The 22,653-nt window shown below is 34.4% G+C and overlaps 1 protein-coding gene across 1 annotated transcript; it reads left to right on the forward strand.

The window, feature by feature from the left end:
• The first annotated feature begins 3,893 nt into the window (after positions 1–3,893).
• Positions 3,894–6,157, forward strand: LOC131076278 (uncharacterized). Its single transcript, XM_058013392.2, has 3 exons — positions 3,894–4,787; positions 5,703–5,792; positions 6,086–6,157. Exons 1-3 carry the CDS (start codon positions 4,170–4,172, stop codon positions 6,155–6,157), a joined length of 780 nt encoding a protein of 259 aa, XP_057869375.2. The 5' UTR covers positions 3,894–4,169.
• Positions 6,158–22,653: the final 16,496 nt, after the last annotated feature.

Raw genomic sequence — 22,653 nt, forward strand, 5'->3', positions numbered from 1 at the left:
CCACTGCCAAGGATGAATTTAGCGACCAGGATAACCGTTGGCTCGGGAAATAGAAGGAGCCTCTTCAGCCTTAGGTCCGTGATTTTCCTAAAGGAGACTTGACGAGTGGAAGTCGAGAGATAAATGGGAGTGTCCGCACCAAAACATGAGGTTGGTCTAGGGTAGACACTCATAATAAATCCACACGGCTCCTCACCAGACACAACTTCAAGAATCTGTAGCACCTTGGTCTTCTTTGCGAGCAGTTGCAGAGATAAACTAGTTGATAATCAAGGGTCTGAAGCAACTTGTCCTGCTTGTATGTGATTGTAGAGATAGACTAGTTATTAAACTTGCAGAGGAAGCTGAATAAAGGCTAGATGGCACTTTCTTCAACATGCATTAATGGGCAATGTCTTGCAATGAATTCGCCTGCAAAGGTAGCTAGGGATATCTGTCTCTAATCATGCCAAATCTCCCGGCTAAAGAGTTAATCTCTATCCAACGGACAACACATGCTTCATACTTAGAATGACGACGGACCGTAGGCTATCTTTTCGGGAGGCAAGTGGGAAAATTCGCTGATGGGAAGGCCAAGAATAGGTGACGTTAGAGATGACGTGTCTGTTTCAAAAATTTAAGTTGGCGGAAAAATTTAAATTCAAAGAAGTAGCCGTTTCACTAGACTTTAACGCCAAAATTAAAGTTTGAAGAATAGAAAAAAGAAACCACTGCCGAGCAAGATAGATTAACTCCCTTAATTTTGGCCTTGTAAATATCTACCCTGCTCTCGCCAGAGCAATGGAGACCATCTGTTACAGATTATAAAAATAAAGTCTGCTTTTGATAGAGTCTTTGGCAAATGATGGAAATGCTCTGTAGATTAGCCCTGACGATTGCCTTCCTGTTCCCACCAGTAAAAGGAAATGCCTTCTGCTGTAGATTTAGAGATAGCATCTACCTCTGTATTCACTTCTCTGTAGATATGTTTAACCTCATATGCTTTTGCTGCAGATTTAGATGACTGTTATTATAAATGTCAGTTTTAAAAGAAATTCTCCAATCTTTGCTTGATTACCTTAATTTGAGACTCAATATACTCTGCTAGTATCTACTTATTTGAAATATTGTTGTTAATGGTATTCATTTTAAGATTACTTTTCTCCAAAATTTATGTGATGTCCTTGATTTATGATTTTTGTGACTATATATACCTGTATTACTATTTTTTTCCATAACTTATGATTATAAGTTTTTAATCTTCAATAATTTAACATTGATTTATTTGTATGCACAGGCAATCAGGTGAGAACACAGAGTTTGTGGGAATTGAGAATGCTGGGCATTTAGTCCATTTGGAAAGGCCATGCATATATACCAGTCATCTTTTGGAATTTCTTAAGAAAAACTATGAACGCTGAAGCATGATTAAGGAGGATCAACTTTAGTGATATCATTATTACGAAAATTTAAAGTTTTTACTAGTTTGAAGAGATGTTAAAGTGCTGTATTTTAATGTCCTTTGTCACTCTAACGTGGCATTGCATTTTGCCTAAATAGGTTCAATAAAATACTTATTTGTGAGGCTTGTTTACATGCTAGTTTAATTGTCTCTATTCATTTTTAAATCATTTTTTTAAAGTTCAAATTTACAAATTTATTAGTCTTTTTTATATTATAATTTATTTGTTTTAATTTTCAATTAATATTATTATTTTAATAAGATTTGATAAAGATTTTATTAAAATAAATAGTGTTAAATTGTGTAATATTTTGTAAATAAGTAATTTTATTGACATTCTATATGTTCAAAAATTACCTATAATTTTCATGGAGAAGTAATATAATATAATCTTAAATCAACAATAAATTAGAAATAAATCAAAATATGATGACATATATATACATAACATCATATATCTTGATAAATTCTTTGAGGAAAAAACTCAACGAAAATAAATCATGACTCACTACATCATCAATAAAAATGTGATTACAATATAATGAGAGGTTTTCTTGTGTTATAACTGCCTTCAATCATGACTCTCAATTTTGGTAGAATTTTGGCAACCATTACATATATCTATACCAAAAACTCCTCAAGATCACTAACTCAAGAACTCTATCCATAAGCAAGAGAGGAACAAGAAGCATCTACACTAAATATGTTTCCGTCTGTACACTCCAAAAGGCATAATTGGTTTCATCAAAGAGAAGTGCCTTATTTGAAGACAAACCTTATTGGGCTACTTAGTGTGTCATCTTGGATCTACCTCAAGTTGTTAATCTTCTCCCAAGGAACTTGGTTTTGATACCAATTGAAGGGAACACAATATACTAAGAGGGGGGGAGGGGTGAATAAGTATATGCCAATTTCAACTTGACTAAACATTAATTATCGATAATAACTTCTCCAAATGTCACATTTGGATCTACCATTAAAAACATCTACTATCAACATATAAAATTCAAAACATACACACATTCACACATATGAACACCATATTTATGTGGAAACCTAGAAGGGAAAGACCACAATGAGAATAGATGATTGGATCTATTGCCCAAATTTAGCCTCATCATATAATTAGGTCTTAGGATTTCCATCAGTCATCACATCAAATGGAGAAGGGTAGTCTATATATTAGATGTATAGTAGCTTTACCTATGCCCTCGTAGGGCCCTTAATCTATCCATAGCTATAAGAGTAAGCGCTTGCGCCTTGCCAAACATTATAACTAGAAGAGAGTTTCCTAAGTCGAAACAAGTAGATCACAATTGATTGATCTAGAGTATATACATAAATTATTATAGGTCTGAGATTAAATTTTACAAATGCATAATTTAATCATTTGGATCCAATGCACAATGACCTCTACTCAATAGATAGAAAATTGATTATAAGATAGTCAACCCCTTCACTTCATTCATAACGTTATTAAAAAACACATTCTATATTAAATATAATTTATCAAGTTTTTGTATCTCTTTCTTAATCATCTAATACCTATTTTGGCCTCATTTGAAGCCTAGGGTAGAGAAAAGGTCAAAAAAATTAAGAACAACACCACAACTTGGGAGTTATTCCCCCTAGGCCCTCCTCCCTTGGATTTGGAAGTCATAAAGGCACCATTCACCCAAGGAACCTACTTCCAAACATATCAAAATCATATGTAGTTCTCCTCGCAAGGTTTCTCGAAGGACACCTACACATAGGTTCCCATAGCAAGGTTTCATTAAGTACTATGTTTTACTCCAACAAGGTTCCCTTAAATGATTCCCAACAGTTAATAATGCTCAACGACGAGCACAAAATTTTGACAACATTCCCAATTTAATAAGCCTAAACTATAACAGTATCAATATTTTCTAATTAGACCTCACCATGAATATATTATTCCCCAATTTATTGTGGGCATCCTGAACCTGTTACAATTTACCTTTTGAAGGTACCATGCCACATTTGGTGCCCTCATGATAATACCACATAACATAAGATTCTATATCTAGGCTTAGAATGTGATATCATGTACAAAATATGAATTGATAGAACAAATGTATTGGTTCACACAAACTCATTATATTAAACTAGTTCCTTAACCCCTGATCATATTTCTCAAGTGTATATAATGCTAATATTATTGATACAACATAGATGATTATTACCCTATCGTATTATGATGTCATTATTAAATCTTGAATTTTAGTTATAAATATATATACTGAACTCCATGAACTTTACTACCCACTTGTAACATCCAAGATTTCCATTTGAGGGTCAAATATAACTTACCTTTGTATAATTTCCAACACACAATATTAATCAAGGATATAATAGTCCTACAAACATATGTCAAATTTTCCATGCTTAGTTGACTAACATCATTATGTCCAATTATTTCCCAACTTGACTCTCTTGGTTTGAGATTTTATGTGTTGGGTTATGGCTGCAAATGTTTGGCTATTGCAGATATTTTTAAAATTTGGCTGAGATCTAAACACATGTCAAGCTTGGACAAATTTGTAAAGAATAGCAAATTTAGTGGTCAAGTTTCAGGGGCTTCAGTGACATTTGAATTGAAATAAGAAATTTTCAGTTCTGTAGAGCTTGTTCATTGCTTGAGATCACTTGACTCTGTAAACAATTTTGTCTTCAGAGACAGAAATTTGTGAGTATATATATATTAACAATGCCATTATGGGGAATAAATTTTGTGGAATTACAGAAGCCCCTACTGACAAAGATATTAAAATGGGCTGGTGTGGAACAAAAGCTAATTGAAATTGAAGAAGGAACCACCATGAGCTGCTGGGCACCTATAAAAATTAGCACAAGGCCTCCATTGGTTTTGGTACATGGGTTTGCAGCAGAGGGAGGAGTGACATGGCAGTTTCAGATCAGTAAACTGAGCAAGGAGTACTCTATTTACGTACCTGACTTGCTCTTTTTTGGGAAGTCTGTAACTGTGAGTCGGCAAAGGTCTGAGACCTTTCAGGCAGAATGTTTGATGACGTTGTTGAAAAAGTTGAAAGTGGAGAAATGCGCCATGGTGGGTCTTAGCTATGGAGGAATGGTGGCTTTTACAATGGCAGAAATGTATCCAGAACTTGTTACCTGTCTAGTGGTCAGTGGCTCTGTGATTGCCATGACTGATTCAATTAGCCAGACTTCTCTCAACAGGCTTGGATTTTCAAGTTTTGCAGAGCTTCTGCTTCCCACCACGGTTAAAGGCCTTAAAGCGTTGTTTTCTGTGGGGTTTTACAAGAAAATCTGGCTCTCAGAATTTCTCTTCAGAGATTTTCTAGAGGTAAATAATTTAATCTTAACATATCATTCTTCTGAGAAGGGAAGATGACATTTAACATTCTCAGGCCATAATCTTATATATAATTTGTTAATAGTGTATTTATTAATTTTATCTCTTTTTTTTTTTTTATCGATAAAAGGTATAGTCAGATTAATATATTGATTCAAATGAAAGTTTACAGCATTAAATCCCAGATTTCCAAAAGGTCCAGAGGACCTAAAGACAGAAAATCTGAAACCATGTCCCTGAGTATGCACAGAAAAGAAGATTTTTAGAATCTATTAATATATCATTTAGTTGCTTTTGAATTTGACTGTTTATGTTTTTTATCAACGTTTTGGATCACATTCTATAGTCTATCATTAGAATGATAGAGAGTATGAGGAGATAGATCATGTGTATTTTTTCCAGCAAAGTTTTGGATCACGTTCCGTGATCTATCATTAAGATGCTCATGTATCTCCTTGCACTCTCTAGCATCTTAATGATAGATCATAGAATGTGATCTGAAACACACATCTTGCACTCTCTAACATCCTCATGATAGATCATAAAATGTGACCTGAGATGTAGATGCAAAAAAATACACACAACCAAATACAAGAGCAGCTAAATTATTCAGCAGTCTATCTGCTTGTTTAAATGATTGTAGGATTTATTTATAATGCACCTACTTGCTTAAAGTATGTTCTTCTAATCAGGAGCTTGCACCCCTTATGCTGCCCTTCTTGTCCTGCACTATTTTTCTATCCAGGATAGTTTCTTGGATTTTGGGCTACTCATTTTCTCTGAGGGAATCTGGTTTAAATTGATTTTTCATTGCTCCTCCCAATGGCATTGGGGTGTGATTTTGGTCCTCTTTTCTTTTCTTAATCAGATAGATGGGTTTCTTAAATGATATGAAGTTGGATGCAGATTATGTTCAATAACAGGGAAGAGAGAGGAGAGCTTCTAGCTGCTTTGGGTGAAAGTAACAAAGTAGCCCAAGTTCCATCTCTTAACCAGGTTGTCAAAACTGTAGCACTCTCTGTAAATTCACTCTTTTTCCCCTGTTTCATTAAGACCTTAATTATGATACAGATTGGTAATGTTTTTATTCTCTTTTTAGCATGATTGGGTGATAAATACACCTAACTATTAAGATATTAAAGTTTCTGGTTTATATTGTGTATGTTTTTATTGTTCGATGTTCAGATTACATTCAGTAATAAATACTAGTGATAAATATGAGTGATTTTGTCTGTTTATTAAAAAACCAAGAAACTGACCAAAATTGTGGGTGTTTTGATTATGTGCAGAAAATTCTGTTCTTGTGGGGCAATAAGGATGAGGTTTTCAATCTTGAACTTGTCAATGGAATGAGAAAGTAAGATCATTTTTTAGTATATAAATTTTTTATTATTAATTTAAATTTTGTAATTCCAAATATTTTTTAAAGATAAATTAATAGACATTTTATTCTGATTTTATTTAATATATAGAATTATATAAAAGAAATGTAAAATACAGTAACAATTGATTTATAAAATTATAATAGATTAATGCTGAATTTTGAATATGAATTCATACAAAATATAAATTTAAATAAAAAAATTACTAATAAATATGGAAACTTAAACTATAAGATATGTAATCACCTGTATACAATCATTAGTAATAAAAATTTAAATGATTTTTCACAGGGCTCTAATTTCTTTAATTATTATTATCAAGATTACTAATTTAAAAAAAATAAATTGACTTAAGATTATAAGTTTTTAATCTTCAATATTTAACATTGATTTATTTGTATGTACAGGCAACTAGATGAGACAACAGAGTTTGTGGGAATTGGAAAACTTCAATGATATCAAGTTGATATCATTATTAAGGAGGGTCAACTTCAATGATATCAAGTTGATATCATTATTTTGCATGGGGGCTCGCATTCATATTGGGGGGTTTAATATCTCAAAAATGAGGGTACAATATATTGCCTATCAGTGAAAATAGGGGGTTGAACACACATGCTATAACCCAGTTCCGTGTTATTTTGAAATTTATACTAGTTTGAAGAAATATTGGAATGTTGTATTTTTTATGTTTTTAATTTTTATTTTAATGTGGCATTGTATTTTGTTAAATAGGTTCAATAAGATATTTGATTTTGTGAGATTTGTTTACATGTTAGTTTAGTTGTATCTATTTAATTTTAATTATTTTTTTAAATATTTAATTTATAAATTTATTTTAATAGATAAGTAGAAGTTATTTTTCACAGCAAGTCAAATTATGATATTGCTACTAGGATTCAACTATGTAGTTTTTGATCAGGCTCATTATTTTTTATATTATAATTTATTTGTTTTAATTTTCGATTAATATTATTGTTTTCATAATTTTAAAAGATTTGATAACGGTTATATGATTTTAAAATAAATAAATAAAGGTGTTAAATTGTGTAATAATTTTTTTATTTTTTATTTGATAAAAGTGGATAGAACCACTGAACTATATTAAATTTTAAAAGTTTTTTTACAGTGTCTGGTTCAAAAAGCACTGAAGGGAAAGAACCAATAAGAAAACCCTTTAGTGTTGCTTAAGTAACACAAGCCTATTCTACCCAATACCAAATGCACATTGGCATAGTACATCAAAAAACTCATCCCAATTACATAAGCCGCATTAGATATAAAGGAAGCCGCCAATAGAAGCATATAGAAGGAAGATTAAAGTATGATCACTAAAGGACGCATATCCATTGCTGCCAAAAAACACCAGTCTGAACCACCCCTGTCTATGAAACACAATTCTCCAACCACTAGTTAGAATGATACCACATAGCAGAAATGAAACCATAATCAGACACCCTGTCAAAATAAACATTGTGATCAAGCATAGCAGAACCCACACCAAAGAAAATCCACACCAAATAAGGAGGTTGATGAAGACAACAACTATGCCCTTCTTTACTTCAAAAATTCCAAAACCGAGGAAGGGATCTCATCCACACTTACCTCCCGCATATTAGCATCACTGTCAATGGCTAAATTAGCCAAGAAATCTGCAATCTTATTCACTTCCCTATAACAGTGAGAAATCAAGAAGGAATAAAAAAAAGTCTAATTTTTGCAAAATATGATCAAGTATATATTGTAATTGCCAACAATTCGACTTCTTTTTCATGACACTTTGAATAATAACCATAGAATCACCCTCAATTATCAAGTCCTTAATTCCCAAAGATATAGCCATATCCAAACCAAAAGACAAAGCAAAGAATTCTGCACAATTGTTAGACTTGAAACCAATCGCATGACAACGAGCCTGATAAATTTTACCTTATGATCATAAATTACCATACCTACCCCTGCCAGGCCAGGGTTCCCATGAGAAGCACCATCAAAATTCAATTTAAAGTGCCCTTGTGGAGGAGGTTTCCAGCAAGAAAAATTTCTCTTACTTATAGCATTAGTCTTATTTAAAATAGATCCACGAGAAGGTAAGACTGATAACATTCTCCAAAATCGAGTTACCCTACCATCCCAATGAGAAAAAGAGGCAAGGGTTTCCAAATTCTTATAGATAAAAGACAAAGCAACTTCAGAGATGGAAGATTCAATCCTCAATAAAACCTCAGCCAAGGAAGAACTTGTTTGTTTAAAAATCCTATTATTACGCTCTAACCAAATATTCCAAATCACAATAGATGGAGAAATAATCCAAAGACATGCATAGAAAGATGAGGCAAACAGGAGAGGCCTCTAAAGTGGGAAAGGAGATTCTTATCAATAACAAAGGAAATATTAAGCTTTTCAAAAAACCACTGCCAGCAAGCATAGGCAAAATCACAGTGAAGAAACAAGTGTGTAGAGGATTCTAAATTTTTATTACAAAAGACACAAGAAAATACTACAGTAATACCCAACCTATCCAACCTCATTCCTGTAAGGACCCTGTCCTGCACTGCTAACCAAGCAAAAACACCAGCCTTTGGGAGGCAAGCCATATGCCAAAACAACTTGTATGGCCAAGTAGATAAATCTTTTCATATGGCCAAGAGAGAATTATAGCCATCCTTAACTGTGTACTTACCAGAGATATTCCTTGTCCAGATAAGCTCATCGTCAGCATCAGAAAGAATTATTACTCTCTCCGCCAACATCTTTTCATATTCCAATTTCACATTTTGATCAATATCTAAAAACTCAATTGATTTCCATTTTGCCACCTTAAGATTCCCACTATACTCAATTTCAAAATAATCAGCCACAAAGACACCCCAAAGGGAAGAAAGAGTGGAAATTAAAGGAGACCAATCCCTCGAGTTCACCAAAGGGGGATGTCCATTCCAAACTTCATCCCAAAACCTGGCCTTTCTACCATTATGAACAATCCATGAGAGATGAGGCAAAATCACTGATCTACATTTACATAGAAAATTCCAAATAGCTAAACCAGACGGTAAATTAGAAACTTGAAAAACATATTCTCTTGGTCCGTTATTTAAATATTTAGCAAACATAATTTGTGCCCAAAAGGAGAATGGTCTCTCATACAATTTCCAAACCAACTTAGCACCTAAGGCTAAATTCTGACTTTCCAAACTCCTAATGCCTGTGCCCCCAAGGTTTTTAGGCAAACAAACTTTATCCCATGCTACCAAAGGGAGTTTCTTCTTACCATCTTTATTATTACTCCAAAGGAAGGACCTAAGAGTATCTTGCAAACTAACAAGAGCCACTTTCAGAGACTGCAAAACAGACATGAGATAAATAGGAACAACATTTAGGACAGACTTAATAAGAACAATCTTACCAGCCAAAGATAACCATCTATGATTCCAGGATAGGATCCTTCTAGAGATAACTGAAATGATCTTATCCCAAAACTCAACTCTATCCTGCTTAATGAAGAAAGGTATACCAAGATAAGAACAAGGAAGATTTCCAGATGCAAATCCCAAAAAAATCTTCAATCTATCTTGAACCAATTGTGAAGCATGAAGGAAAAAAATCTTTGACTTATCAACATTGATTCTCTGACCAGAAAAGGATGCATAATTCTGTATTATCCCCTTTATCACTCTTGCCTCACCCAAAGAGGCCTGACCAAATAACAAGGTATCATCTGCAAACAAGCAATGCGAAATGCTTTGTGGAACATTCTGAATCCTAATTCCCTTCCAAAGCCCTCCCAACTTAGCGGCTCTTATAGCCCAACTGAACGTTTCAGCTAGAAGAATGAACAAGAAAGGAGACAGGGGATCCCCCTGCCTCAAACCCCTAGAAGAGGAGAAAAAACCACAAGGGGAGCCATTAATTAGAACCGAGAACCTTGCAGAAGAAATACAAGCATGAATCCATTTGACCCATGCCTTGGAAAAACCCAATTTAAGTAGAACAACACACAACGCCCCCCATTCTACTCTATCATATGCTTTCATCATATCTAATTTGAGGATCATGGACGAGATTCTCTCAGTAGAAATAGAATGCAAAACCTCATGTGCCACTATAGCTCCCTCTGTCGTCTCCCTTCCTGGAACAAAACCACCTTGTTCTAAAGAGATCATCTTAGGTAAAATTTTAGCCAACCTTAAAGAAATAGCCTTGGTAAAAATCTTGTACAAAGTATTACATAAAGCAATAGGGCGGAAATCAACAAATGTCTTGGTATCCTCTTTTTTATGAATAATTGCAATCATTGTATTATTAAGCTCTTTCAAAACAAACCTATTCCTTCTAGCTTCCTCAAGGGCCAATAAAACATCATTTCCCACAAAATCCGAGCATTTCTGAAAAAATAAAGGAGTAAAGCCATCCAGTCTTGGAGCCTTATCAGGGTTCATTGCAAAAACATCATTCCTAACTTCATCCAAAGAAAAAGGAGACATCAACATTTTATTATCTTTCAAAGATACCAAATAAGGAATATTAGAAGAAATGTTATTATGAAGATCTCCATGCTCCGAAGACAATAGTGACTTAAAAAACCTAACTGCCTCTGAAGCAATATCCTCCTGTTCTGTTAAAGTGTGCCATTTGGACACTCAATACAAGATATCCTATTTTTATTTCTCTTAATTTTTGTTGAAGAGTGAATTTTTTTTGTATTTCTATCACCATCTAAAAGCCAAATCTCCCTTGATTTCTGTCTCCAATAGATTTCTTCTCTGGACAAAACTTCTTCAAGCTCTACTTTTAGCAATTTTAGTTCATCAAAAACAAGAGGCACCATACCATGTTGAATCACATGTGAATTAAGACGTTCAATCATATCTTGAATCCTCTGTTTTTCTTGAAAGATGTTATTAAAATGAAAGATATTCCATTCTCTAATATTAAATTTCAAAATCTCAACTTCTTAGCAATCTGAAACATTCGGGATCCAGACCAATAAGGAGAAGAACTCCACCATTTTTTGAGCAAAGGCAAAAGGAAGAATCTCTAAACCACATAGGTTCAAATTTAAAGGGTGACTTAAAAGGAGCTTTATCTTCCAGAATTGATAGGGAAATTGGAAAATGATCTAACCCCGAAACTGGAAGAATAGAGGAAAAAAATTCAAACTCTGAATCAATCCAAATATCTGATAACAAAAACCGATGTAACCTTTCTGCAATCTGAGAAAAATATCTTCACATATTTGTCCATGTGAAAATCCCATTCTGAAACTGACAATCAAAAAGACCCATGTCCTTAATGAACATCCCAAAGTCTTCCATATTTTTTTTATTAGGAAGAATACCTCCTTTCTTTTCTCCCAAGTCAATGATAGCATTAAAATCCCCCCCAAAGATTATGAAGGTACCATGCCTTAAAGGGGAGGAAATTCTCTTAAGATCTCCCCATAATTTAGTCTTCCTTTGAATACCAGAAGGAGCATAAATATTAAAAAGCCAAAACTTAACCTTCAAAAGATTGCTTTTAACTAAGGCCAACATCCAGTTTACAGTAGAAGCAACTAGCTCAACCTCAATGTTATAGTTATTCCAAAGCAATGCCAAACCCCCTTACGCACCACAAGTTGGAGAGGAGAGGAATTCCCACTTTCTCCAAGAAGAAAAAACCAAATCAGTAGACTCCTTTGACAATTTTGTCTCTTGCCACATGAAAATATCACACTTAACTAATTCCATCTGGGACTTAATTAAGCGCCTCTTGTTAGGGGCATTTAAGCCCCTAACATTCCAAGATATAATTCTCATAGCTCTCGAGGGGAGACCGAGGCTCCCCTCTTTCCTTCAGACGGAAAAGACTTCCCTTTTCCAAAACTACTTTGAAGATTACGCTTCACAACCCCCGACCTAGTCACAGGAGGACTGATAATAGACCTCTTACTCCTCTTACCCTTAGGAGTACCACTTCCTTTCATAGCGTCACCAAGAGAAACAGAATTGTTCCCTTTCCCAACACCAGGAGAAAGAGACAAAGTTTGCTGAATCCCAACATCAATTTCCAATTGAGTCTTTCGATTCTTTGGAGGCCTACCCCTACCAGGAGAAACCACAGATGAAGCCCTAATTAGAGTAGTTTGAACAATTGGTAAACTCTTACTTGACTTAGGAGAAGTCATGACTAAATTATCTATGATGCCCACTTCTAATGAGGCCAAAACCTCAAAAGGGTTAGCAGATGCAGAAATAGGAAGGGTCGATTTAATTCCCCCCAAGTCATTCTCAATGGAACAGATAACCCTATTCATAATGTCCTCATCCATCTGATGCTCATGATCTTTAAAAAGATCATTTACTTGGTGAACCAGATTTTCATTTGGCACAATAACAGGAATGTCCCCCAATTGAATATTATTTCCTAAGGTAGCGTTATTACCCACATCCACATCAACATGCTGCGAAGAATTAGACACCAATTCTTTGACTTGTTGAGCAAGGATAGCATCATCAGGAAACCCTAGAGAAGAAACCCCAACATTAGACTCTGAGACAACCCCATCATTCTTCGCAAAAATCTGACGAATACCCTGACAACTTTATAAGTATTCTTTTGACTTCACAGGACAAACATGATTCCCACCACCATCATTTAGTGACTTATCCAAGGAATTTGAGGTAGTGAGATTTGGAAGCAGATCATCCATATTGTTGTCCCCTAAAACCACAATATTCTGGTGAGCTACTGTCTTATCCTTACTTGTAAATAACCCTGCAGACTTTGGATCATGAGACACAACATAAACCTCTCGCTTCCCAACATCCCTCATAGCCTGGTTAGCCTCAAAAGTAGTAGGATGTTTCCCAGTGGAACCATTAACTAATAGTTTATCTAGAAATGGATTATCGTTACTACCCAAGCAATGTTCTACCTTATCCAGAACAGAGGATTTCAAAAAATCCATAAGAAAAGGAGCATCCAATTGCAAGGAAGTTTTACCAAGGTCTTTCTCCAACTTATTAATTGGTTGTTTCCAGATACCCTCATGAGATTTAATGATACAGGTCCGAGGGCAAACATTATTAGGGTTAGTCAGGACACAGATTTTTACCAAAACCTCCCCCTCCAAAAAATCAAATCTTGATGATAAGAAAGAACTACAAGTATTACCAATTTGTTCCAAAACCTCTGGGTCCATAAATTCAAACGTTAATTTGGGCAAGCCAAACCAGAAAGGAACTAATTTAAAGCTTGACCAAGCAGGGACATAAAATGGTTTCCAAGCCGAAACAAACACTAAATTTTTACCAAACCAGTAATGTGAAGATTTCAAAACTTCATCCCTAACAGAAGAAGAGTTGAAAACAATAATAAATGCATTTGCAGAGAGTAATTGAAAATAATGCATATCAGACCACTTTTTTTGCAATTTATGATGAAATTTAGATAAACTAGTTGCATCCCCCCATATTTCCCCAGAAATAGCATGTGTATGCAAACAACGAGCTTTCAAATCCAAAAGGCATAATTGGTTCCATCTAAGAGTAGTGCCTTATTTGAAGACAAATCTTTTTGAGCTACTAAGTGTGCCATCTTGGATCTACCTCAAGCTATTAACCTTCTTTCAAGGAACTTGGCTTTGATACTAGTTGAAAGGCACACAATATATAGGGGAGGGGGTGGGGTGTGAGGGATTGCAAGGGGAAAGGGTTGGGGAGAGAGGTGAATTAATATATGCCAATTTCGACATGATTAAACATAATTATTAATTATAATTTCTTCAAACATCACATCTAGATCCACTACTAAAACATCTACTAGCAACATATAAAATACAAAACATACATGCATTCAAACATATAAACACCAAATTTACGTGGAAACCTAGAAGGGAAAAACTATGATGAGAAGTATTGATTGGATCTACTACCCAAATCCAACCTCACAAAGATAATGAATCACTTAAAACATAAAGTAGGCACCGACCTATTGAGAAATGGAATGTTGGTGCATTGCGCACTACATCATGGGTCACATTCATTTCCTTGGTCTTCAGCACCAAGGATCAAGTGGGAACAAGATTCATTATATCTCATAATACAACCAATGTTCGTCCTCATCTTAAAAAGGTCAAGTATGCCATTTCCACACTAATATTTGTCAATACTATACTATGAGGTTGGTCCAAACTGTTACCTACCTATTCTTCATTAGAAATTCTCTTCTGTGTAGTCCATCAAACGACTAAGAAACCAAGGACATCCATCACTAGCATGTTGTTGACCCCAAGGCCCACATGCTCTTGGAGAAATCAATCTTGTTGTCTAAGTGGTATGGCTAATAGTCCTTCGACATAATATTCTCCTTGGCTAGTATCAATCCCCAATGTATGCTCCTTGACTACTATCAATCTCATGTGTACACTCCTTATCTATTGTCAATCTTGAGAATCAATAAGTTTATCTATAAGCAAGTCAAAGGATTTTCATTAGTGATCACATCAAATGGAGAAGGCTAGCCTACATATTAGAGGTGGTTATGTGCAGAATCATGGTGGGCCAAAACAAGCCCTTAAGTGACAATGAAATTTCAGAAAAACAAAGTTAGGCAACTTGACAAAAAAAATTAAATAAGTTATGGACATTATTTTAAAAATATATAAGAACAGAATCTGTAGCAAATTGGATGTAGTTTCTAAGCTACTAGTTGTTTTATGAAAAAAAAAATTGATTTGACGAAAATTTGAAATTTCAATGTAGTAGTGCTAAAATTTCAGAAAAAAAGATAAGAAGTAGGTGTCTGCCTAACCACCCTAACCACAATCAAATCATAATATTTTTTTCTAAGATTTTAAATATAAGTACTAGACTCGTGTCCAGATGTGACACATATATTTTTGTAATTTTTTTGAAGTAAATAATTAATTATGAATTTTTTACTACAACTTTTTAGAAATATAAAAACTTGTATGTTTGACCACCTTAACTTGGTCAAAACTTTATGAAATTGAATTTTTTTTTATCCTATAGTAGGCGAAGCATAGAATGTGACGCAGATTTCGGAATCAAAAAATGCGATAGCGTTTGAAAGTTATAGATGTTTTTCTATTAGCCTATCAATCGGGACTTTAGACAGAGTTCAATTAGAAATAATAATTATTTATTAAAGTCAAAATAAGACAAAACCTATATTGTTGGAAAACTGAGAATGTCCTTAAAAATCCCTTTTTGTTTTATCACTTTTGGTTTAAAAAAAGTCGTCAGCCACCAAAGTGAAGTTTGGAAATGCAAGGAACACTCAAAAATGTATTTTTTCTATTGACTTTCCAAGTTTGGCATTTCCTAGCCAAATCCCAATGCAATCCCGAGCCAAATACGAAGGTTTCAATTTTTTGTCAGAGAAATCGAATATCAGATATTAATCCGATATTCGATTTTTATCATTTTTAATTATAAATATAATTAATAATATATAGTATATTATTAATAACATTAATATATAATAAATATTATATATTAATATTATAATATATATATATATATATTAAAATATATTAATAATAAAAGATATCAGATAATATCTGATATCCAATACCTTGTTTAGGATAGGAAGAGAGAGAGAGAGGGAGAGATAGGGAGAGAATGAGAAAGGGAGAGAGAGAGAAGGGGAAAGAAAGATAAAGATCTCTCTTTCCCCTTCTCTCCCTATCTCCCCCTTCTCTCTCTCTCCCCTTCTCTCCCTATCTCCCACCTTCTCTCTCTCTCTCTCTCTCTCTCTCTCTCTCTCTCTCTCTCTCTCTCTCTCTCTCTCCCCCCCTCTCTGTCTATCTGTCTATGTGTGTCTCTCTCTCTCACACACTTACTCTCCCTCTCCCTCTCCCTTTCCCCTCTCTCCCTCTCTCCTCCCTTCTCTCTCTCTCATTGTCTCTCCTTATCTCCCCCCTTCTCTCTCTCTCTCTCTCTCTCTCTCTCTCTCTCTCTCTCTCTCTCTCTCTTACACACACACACATACTCACTCTCACTTTCCCCTTCTCTCCCTCTCACTCTCTCTCACTCTCTTCCTATACCTTTCCCCTTCTCTCTCTCTCTCTCATTAACTCTCCCTATCTCCCCCCTTATCTCTCTCACTTTTCCTATATGGGAAAACTTAGATATCAAATATTTATTTGATATCTGATCCTTCTACATTTGGGCACCAACATTCAAATGTTGGGTGCCAACAAAAAATTTGCTGTCCATATAAAAAAAATATGTTTTGGTATCGGATATCCGATATGTGGACCACACAAAATAGGATTGCGGGCCATTTTGTGCATTCCAACAATCCCTACATCCTTTTTGTAGGTGACAAACATGGGTTTTCAAACATACAGTGACAAAATTCTGCTTTTTAAAAATTCTTCTAGACAAATTTGTCATTGGCAATCATTTTAGAGAATCAAGTATAATGGGGAGAATCAAGTATAATGGGGAGCAGCAGTCGTCAAAAGAAAAAACGTAAAAGAAATATTTCAAATGAACAAATTGAAGTATATAGATGAATAGATAGATAAGGTCATAGGAGGAGAAGCCAAGGTATGCCAAATATTGGTGAAGCCTTTGCAAATGTTACTTCAAGTGAAGAGGAAATTGAATTTGAAAATGTTGTGGAAGTTATTGAAAATGAAAATGAAAATGTAAATATTGATATTGGAAATATTGAACATGATATTCAAATTGGGAATGACAATGTTGAAATAGATATTGAAAATGTTCAACATGATATTGAATTTAGAAATGAAAATGTGGGAATTTAAAGTGAAAATGTGGGAATTGACATTGAAGGTGAAAATTTGGGAATTGACAATGAAGGTGAAAATTTGGGAATTGACATTGGAGGTTAAAATTTGGGAAATTTTTGATATTAAAGGTGGAATTGTTCAATCAAGTGAAAATTATGTAACACTGAATTACATGATAAATGAAGACCCTCTCGTGGAAGAATGACAAATTCTAAATTCAAGACCTTCAAGAACCCCATAATGGTTGCTTGAAATAGATGAGAACATTATTGACAATCTTGAAGGAAAGAGGTTATAATGAACCGTTCGATTGTGGGCTACACCACTTTTCAACCAATAATTTAGCAATAAGACATTGACCAAGCAATGCCAACTTTTTGTTCAATTGCTAAAGATGAAAAAGATGAGACCCTTGCTAGCCAAACTGAAGATTCCTATGAACAAGAAGATGGAGAAAAATTCTATTATTGTCAAAAATATTTTTAATTCTCTTAACTCTATTGGAAAGAATAGAAAGGAAAAAGATAAGAGTGTTACTTGAAGAGTGATTACAACATCCTTAGTAAGCCATCATTTGAGAAAGGCTCCCTTTATGAGACAAAATTGTGTTGGTTTGAACATAAATTGTAAAAGTTTGGATAGAGCACTTGCAAGAACAAAAAGACTTGATGATCCTCTTCAAAATGATACATGGGATTTTGGTGGGAGGCTTCCACGTGTTGATAAGAAGTTGATCGACAATGTGAAGGAGGAAATTCAACAATTTTGGCATTCTAACTCCAGAGTATCACCCAATGTAAAGGATGTTTTAAAGTTAAGAATTGGCAATCGAAACCACATATCGCATCTTAAACATTTCTTGGAATCAAGCCAAATAATATTGTACAATTTTTTTTGTGAAACACATCCAACTTTGCAAATATTGCAAAGGGCCTTTGAATCTTTGAAGACATTTTATTATGTACCTTTTAAGATTTGTAATACCTGTTGTTGCAAATAGCATGTGGAGTTTTCAATGTACCATGAACGTTTATGCTATATTCATTCTACGTTACATACTAATGAAATTTTGTAGGAGTGCGGTGCAATGCAATTTGCGAGATCATCAAGAGACTTGCTAGATCTATTTTTGTGTCCTAAAGATGATGGATGCTTTTTCTATAGAAATGATTGTTTAAATGAGAAGTGCTCAAAATGTGATGGCTTGTCAAAGTTTGTTTTGTGTTTTCATGAGGGCAACAAACATGAATTTGGAAAGAATATTGTTGAGAAAAAGAGATATGAGACAGTGAAATGTACTTTGAAGAGTGGAGGTGAAGGTTCTAGATGCGATTTGGTCTCCAGAGAAGTCAATGTTGCTGATTTTATTGTAGATTTGGAAAATATTTTCTACAAGTATGCAAGGCATACCCATAGGTCTCAGTGGTTGGATTAGAAGTTTAGGATGTGTAATAACTCTTTCTCAATTGGCATTGTTATATCAGAGGTCGATTTTTTAGAAAACTATACATTGCAACCACAAAATAGGTACAGGCTCAGTATTACAATTCAATTTAGATTTCTATTTTTATTCATATAACATATAGGCATGCCCCTGATAGTACAAAAGAGGACAAGAAGATAATCAAGGGGTATCGTTTTTATATGAGTGATGATAGATCTCACTCCTTCGAGTATGTGCAACATTGTTTTGAGAGTTTTTTTGAATTATTGTAAGAGAAAGGTATTGCAATAGAACGACATCTCATATGATCATATAACTGCATGGGTTAATTAAAAAATGCATATATGTTTTATTGGTTGAGTATAATGCATGTAGACAAGGGTGTAATCAGGGAGTATCATTTTTATGTGAGTGATGATAGATCTCACTCCTCCAAGTATGTGCAACATTGTTTTGAGAAATTTTTAAAATTCTTGTAGGAGAAAGGTATTGCAATAGATCGACATCTCATATGGTTAGATAACTGCATCTAGGTCAATTCAAGAGTGCTCATATGTTTTATTGGTTGAGTAGAATGCATGTAGAGAGGGGTGTACCTCAAATTTGGAGTTTTTTTGAAGCTGGGCATGGGAAGGGGGAGCATGATGGGGTAGGTGCATGTTTGAAGAGAGTTATGGTTAAGGAGCAATTAAAGATTTCCGATGCAAATTTCTTTGATGCACATTCTATTGTTGATTGGTGTAGTTCAACAATGTCACAGGGAGGGACACTTGATTCAACAGTGCACATATTATTTTGGTTGGTTGAGGAGGGCACATTGGGAGATAGATTGGATTGTCAAACAATTAAAGATTCTTCAAAGATGCATTTATTTAGTAGCTCAGATGCAAGTACATGGACCATTTGGATACGAGATTTGGCTTTTTTTTGTCAGAGTTGTGTTCAGTGTGATTGGGATGAGTGCGAGTCAAGTAAGTGGGTGGATACGTGGACTCCACAATATCTAACTCCTTTATCTCAAACAATATCCATACCAAATGATGACATGGAAATTTCAATTGAGTATGATTGTCTTTGAGATCTTCTATAGCCAGGACATGTTTTTGTAGTGGCTGCATCGCAGGGGAATGAAGATAGATCAAACTATTAGTTGGAATGGTGTGTACAAGGAAAGCAAAAGCTAACACAATTGGTGATGCATGATGATGGGTTCATGTATCCTATAGGTTCAGTTGTTGTTGCGGGAACTTGGTTACGAACATACAAGATTAGAAATAATTGCATACTTGCATTTGAAGACTACGAGAGACACAAAACTCATGGGGGCTTCATTAGCTAGGCACTATTATATCACGTGCATTCATATTGGGGGGTTTAATATCCCCAAAATAAGGGTACAATATATTTCCTATCAATGAAAATAGAGGGTTTTTAAATTCGGGCTATGAAAAAATACAATATTTGGCGAAAATAGGGGGGCTTTTAATTCACCTTGTGTATTGGGAGGGGGTGACAAAAATGAAGTTGAGGGCAATATTTTTTGAAAATAGGGGATTCTTTAGTATGCCATGAACACACGTGCTATAACCCAAGTTCACTAAGTGACGCCCCTGTGACAAAACCATTCTTATGTATTCACACCTTATTATAGCTACACGTGTCAAGTTGTTGGAGTATCAAGCAATAACAAAGACAAAAGAACTATGGACAATGAGTAGTGTTGATCATGAAGCAATATTGGATACTCTTAAGCAAAGAGATGACCCTTCAAGCACACTTGAGTAGCATCTCTTTATTATCTCTTAATTTTTTTTATCATGCATTTCATTTCAACTAATGATCATAACGATCTTGCATTGCATTTCGTTTTAACAATTCTTTAAAATGTAGGTCTTTTTGATGGACAGTACTATTGCATCACCATTTTGCTTCAACTTTGTGGGTACATTCGATGCAATTCGTAAGTAGGTATCTTCATGGTATATAATCATACATATTTAATATCATGCATTTTATTTCAAATAATGATCATAAAACTTTTATGTTTATATTGTTTATGTTTAGATTAAAAATGATTAAAAATGTAGGTCTTTTTGATGGACAAAACTATTGCATCACCATTTTTCTTGAACATTGATGGTACATTCAATGTAATTCGTAAGTAGGTATCTTCATGGTATATAATCCCACCTCTTAATTAATTATCATGCATTTTATTTCAAATAATGATCATAGTATCATAGTACTATGTTGTTCACATTGCTAATGTTGGTCTTCATTTATATGTAGCCATTACTCTACACAAGCTTGGAGTAGAACGTGAGTATATTAGATGCACATGGAGTAGGATGTTGTATTTGTATATGAGTACATTGATGTAACTTTGTTGAGATGGTATTGATGATATACAATTTATTTGTACATGAGTACATTGGTGTAGTTGTATTGATGATATACAGTGTATTTATACATGAGTACATTGGTGTAGTTGTATTGATGAAATATAATGTATTTGTACATGAGTACATGGGTAATCAAAAGGAAATGTAGTTGTAATGGTGATTATGTGTCACAATGTATGCAAGTTATGATAATTATGATGAAAAAGATGTATAGACTAACAAATCTTATGTGTATGACCCACTTATGAATGTTAATCGATGTCACATGTATGTGTTTAATCGTAATTATGTGTCTAGAATATATGAAAATAATGATGATCATGGTCATTAGTGCTTCCATAAATTTATTATATTTCTCCTAGGTTCATTACGGCTTAATATAGGCTTGTTAGTCTAGGTTGTCTAAGGTTCACTAAGGCACTGGTAGGGTATGGCTCTGAGCGTTTGACCAAGTAGGGAGGCAAAAAAGGAGAATGCCTAGGGTAAAAATGCCTAACAAGACGTGTTGGAATTGACGGTTTGCACCCACGATGAACAAAATGATAATTTGGCTCCGTTGCAACTTTTCATTGAATGCATCTAATTTTTTTTGCATCAACTGAAAAAATCGCTGCCCTAGGAAAACTACTTCAAATCTTGAAAATCCGAGATAGGCTATTGTAGATAGCCCTCATGTGACCCTGTAAGTTTAGACAAATCATTCGTAAGTGCCATAGATTCTGAGATACAACCTATCAAAGTTTGACATTTTTTCGCACTTAAGGCGCTCAAGGGACGATACCACTACAGTATATCCCTGAGCGTTCGACTAAGTAGGGAGGCGAAATAGGAGCATGCCTAAGGTAAAAATGCCTAATTGGATGTTTTGAAACTGACGGTTTGCACCCACGACAAGCAAAATGAGAAATTGGCTCCGTTGCAACTTTTTATTGAATGCATCGACAGTGATGGGCAGATAAATAGTTGATGTGTTTGTACCTGTTAAGGGGCCTGCTAGTTAAAACCAAATCCCACTAATTGTTAATAACTTAACTTCCTTTTTTTGTTGTATTTTTATGATTTTAAGATTCTTCTAGAAATAAATTTCAAGAGATAGGGAAACAAGAAAATAACAGTGAAATCAATTCAATTGACAACTTAACGAACTACTTAATTAGTACCCTGCAATCCAAATATCATCAAATATTATTCAAATCAACATTCAATAACGAACCTCCAGTAAACCTGCAAAGTCAACAACCTTACAGACCTATGGAAATAATATCACCACAATATTGTCTATCCCAGTAATTCTCATACACCACTTACGTGTGTAGCATGAGTCATAAAGTAATAAACAGAAGATCAGAATACGTTGCTAATTTAAAACAATAGACATTACCGGATTACAAAGAACAAACTCATAGAACATATGCATAGATCAGGCAATCTATAAGCTGCTTCTTGTATTAATTTCAAAGAATGGGTAATAAAAATAACTCAAGTTCATAACAATCTACAAAAAATAATCTAAAATTTCTAAGTGGGCCTCAAATTATCAATTTGTGGACCTTTACAAATAAATCAAATTCCTCAATTTATAGAGTTTTCTACCCTACTTTCTAGGAAATAAACCTAATCTAAATTAAGAACTCAAAAGCTAGGAGTCACAGTTAACTTGAAAGTTTCTGCCTCTAGACTCCAATTAACTACTATGAAACGGAGGTTAGGTGAGCACTATGAAGACCATGCTGTATGAACTGGCCTTTTGTAGTCATACAAAATTTAGCTCAAAACTAGAACGTGAGTTGGAGTACCAGTGGAGAAGTCATGCAAAAACTCCTCTCAAAAGTCCTGCTATCTTTAGTAACTATATGTTTATCTC

Source organism: Cryptomeria japonica, chromosome 4 (assembly GCF_030272615.1).
Source record: "Cryptomeria japonica chromosome 4, Sugi_1.0, whole genome shotgun sequence".
Classification (NCBI taxonomy): Eukaryota; Viridiplantae; Streptophyta; class Pinopsida; order Cupressales; family Cupressaceae; genus Cryptomeria; species Cryptomeria japonica.

Bases quoted from the DNA above. Each gene is read 5' to 3' on its own strand.
- LOC131076278 (XM_058013392.2), top strand. From the start codon at position 4,170: ATGCCATTATGGGGAATAAATTTTGTGGAATTACAGAAGCCCCTACTG. The intron at 4,788-5,702 runs GTAAATAATTTA...AGTTGGATGCAG, and splicing joins TCTTCAGAGATTTTCTAGAG to ATTATGTTCAATAACAGGGA. The intron at 5,793-6,085 runs GTTGTCAAAACT...GATTATGTGCAG, and splicing joins AAGTTCCATCTCTTAACCAG to AAAATTCTGTTCTTGTGGGG.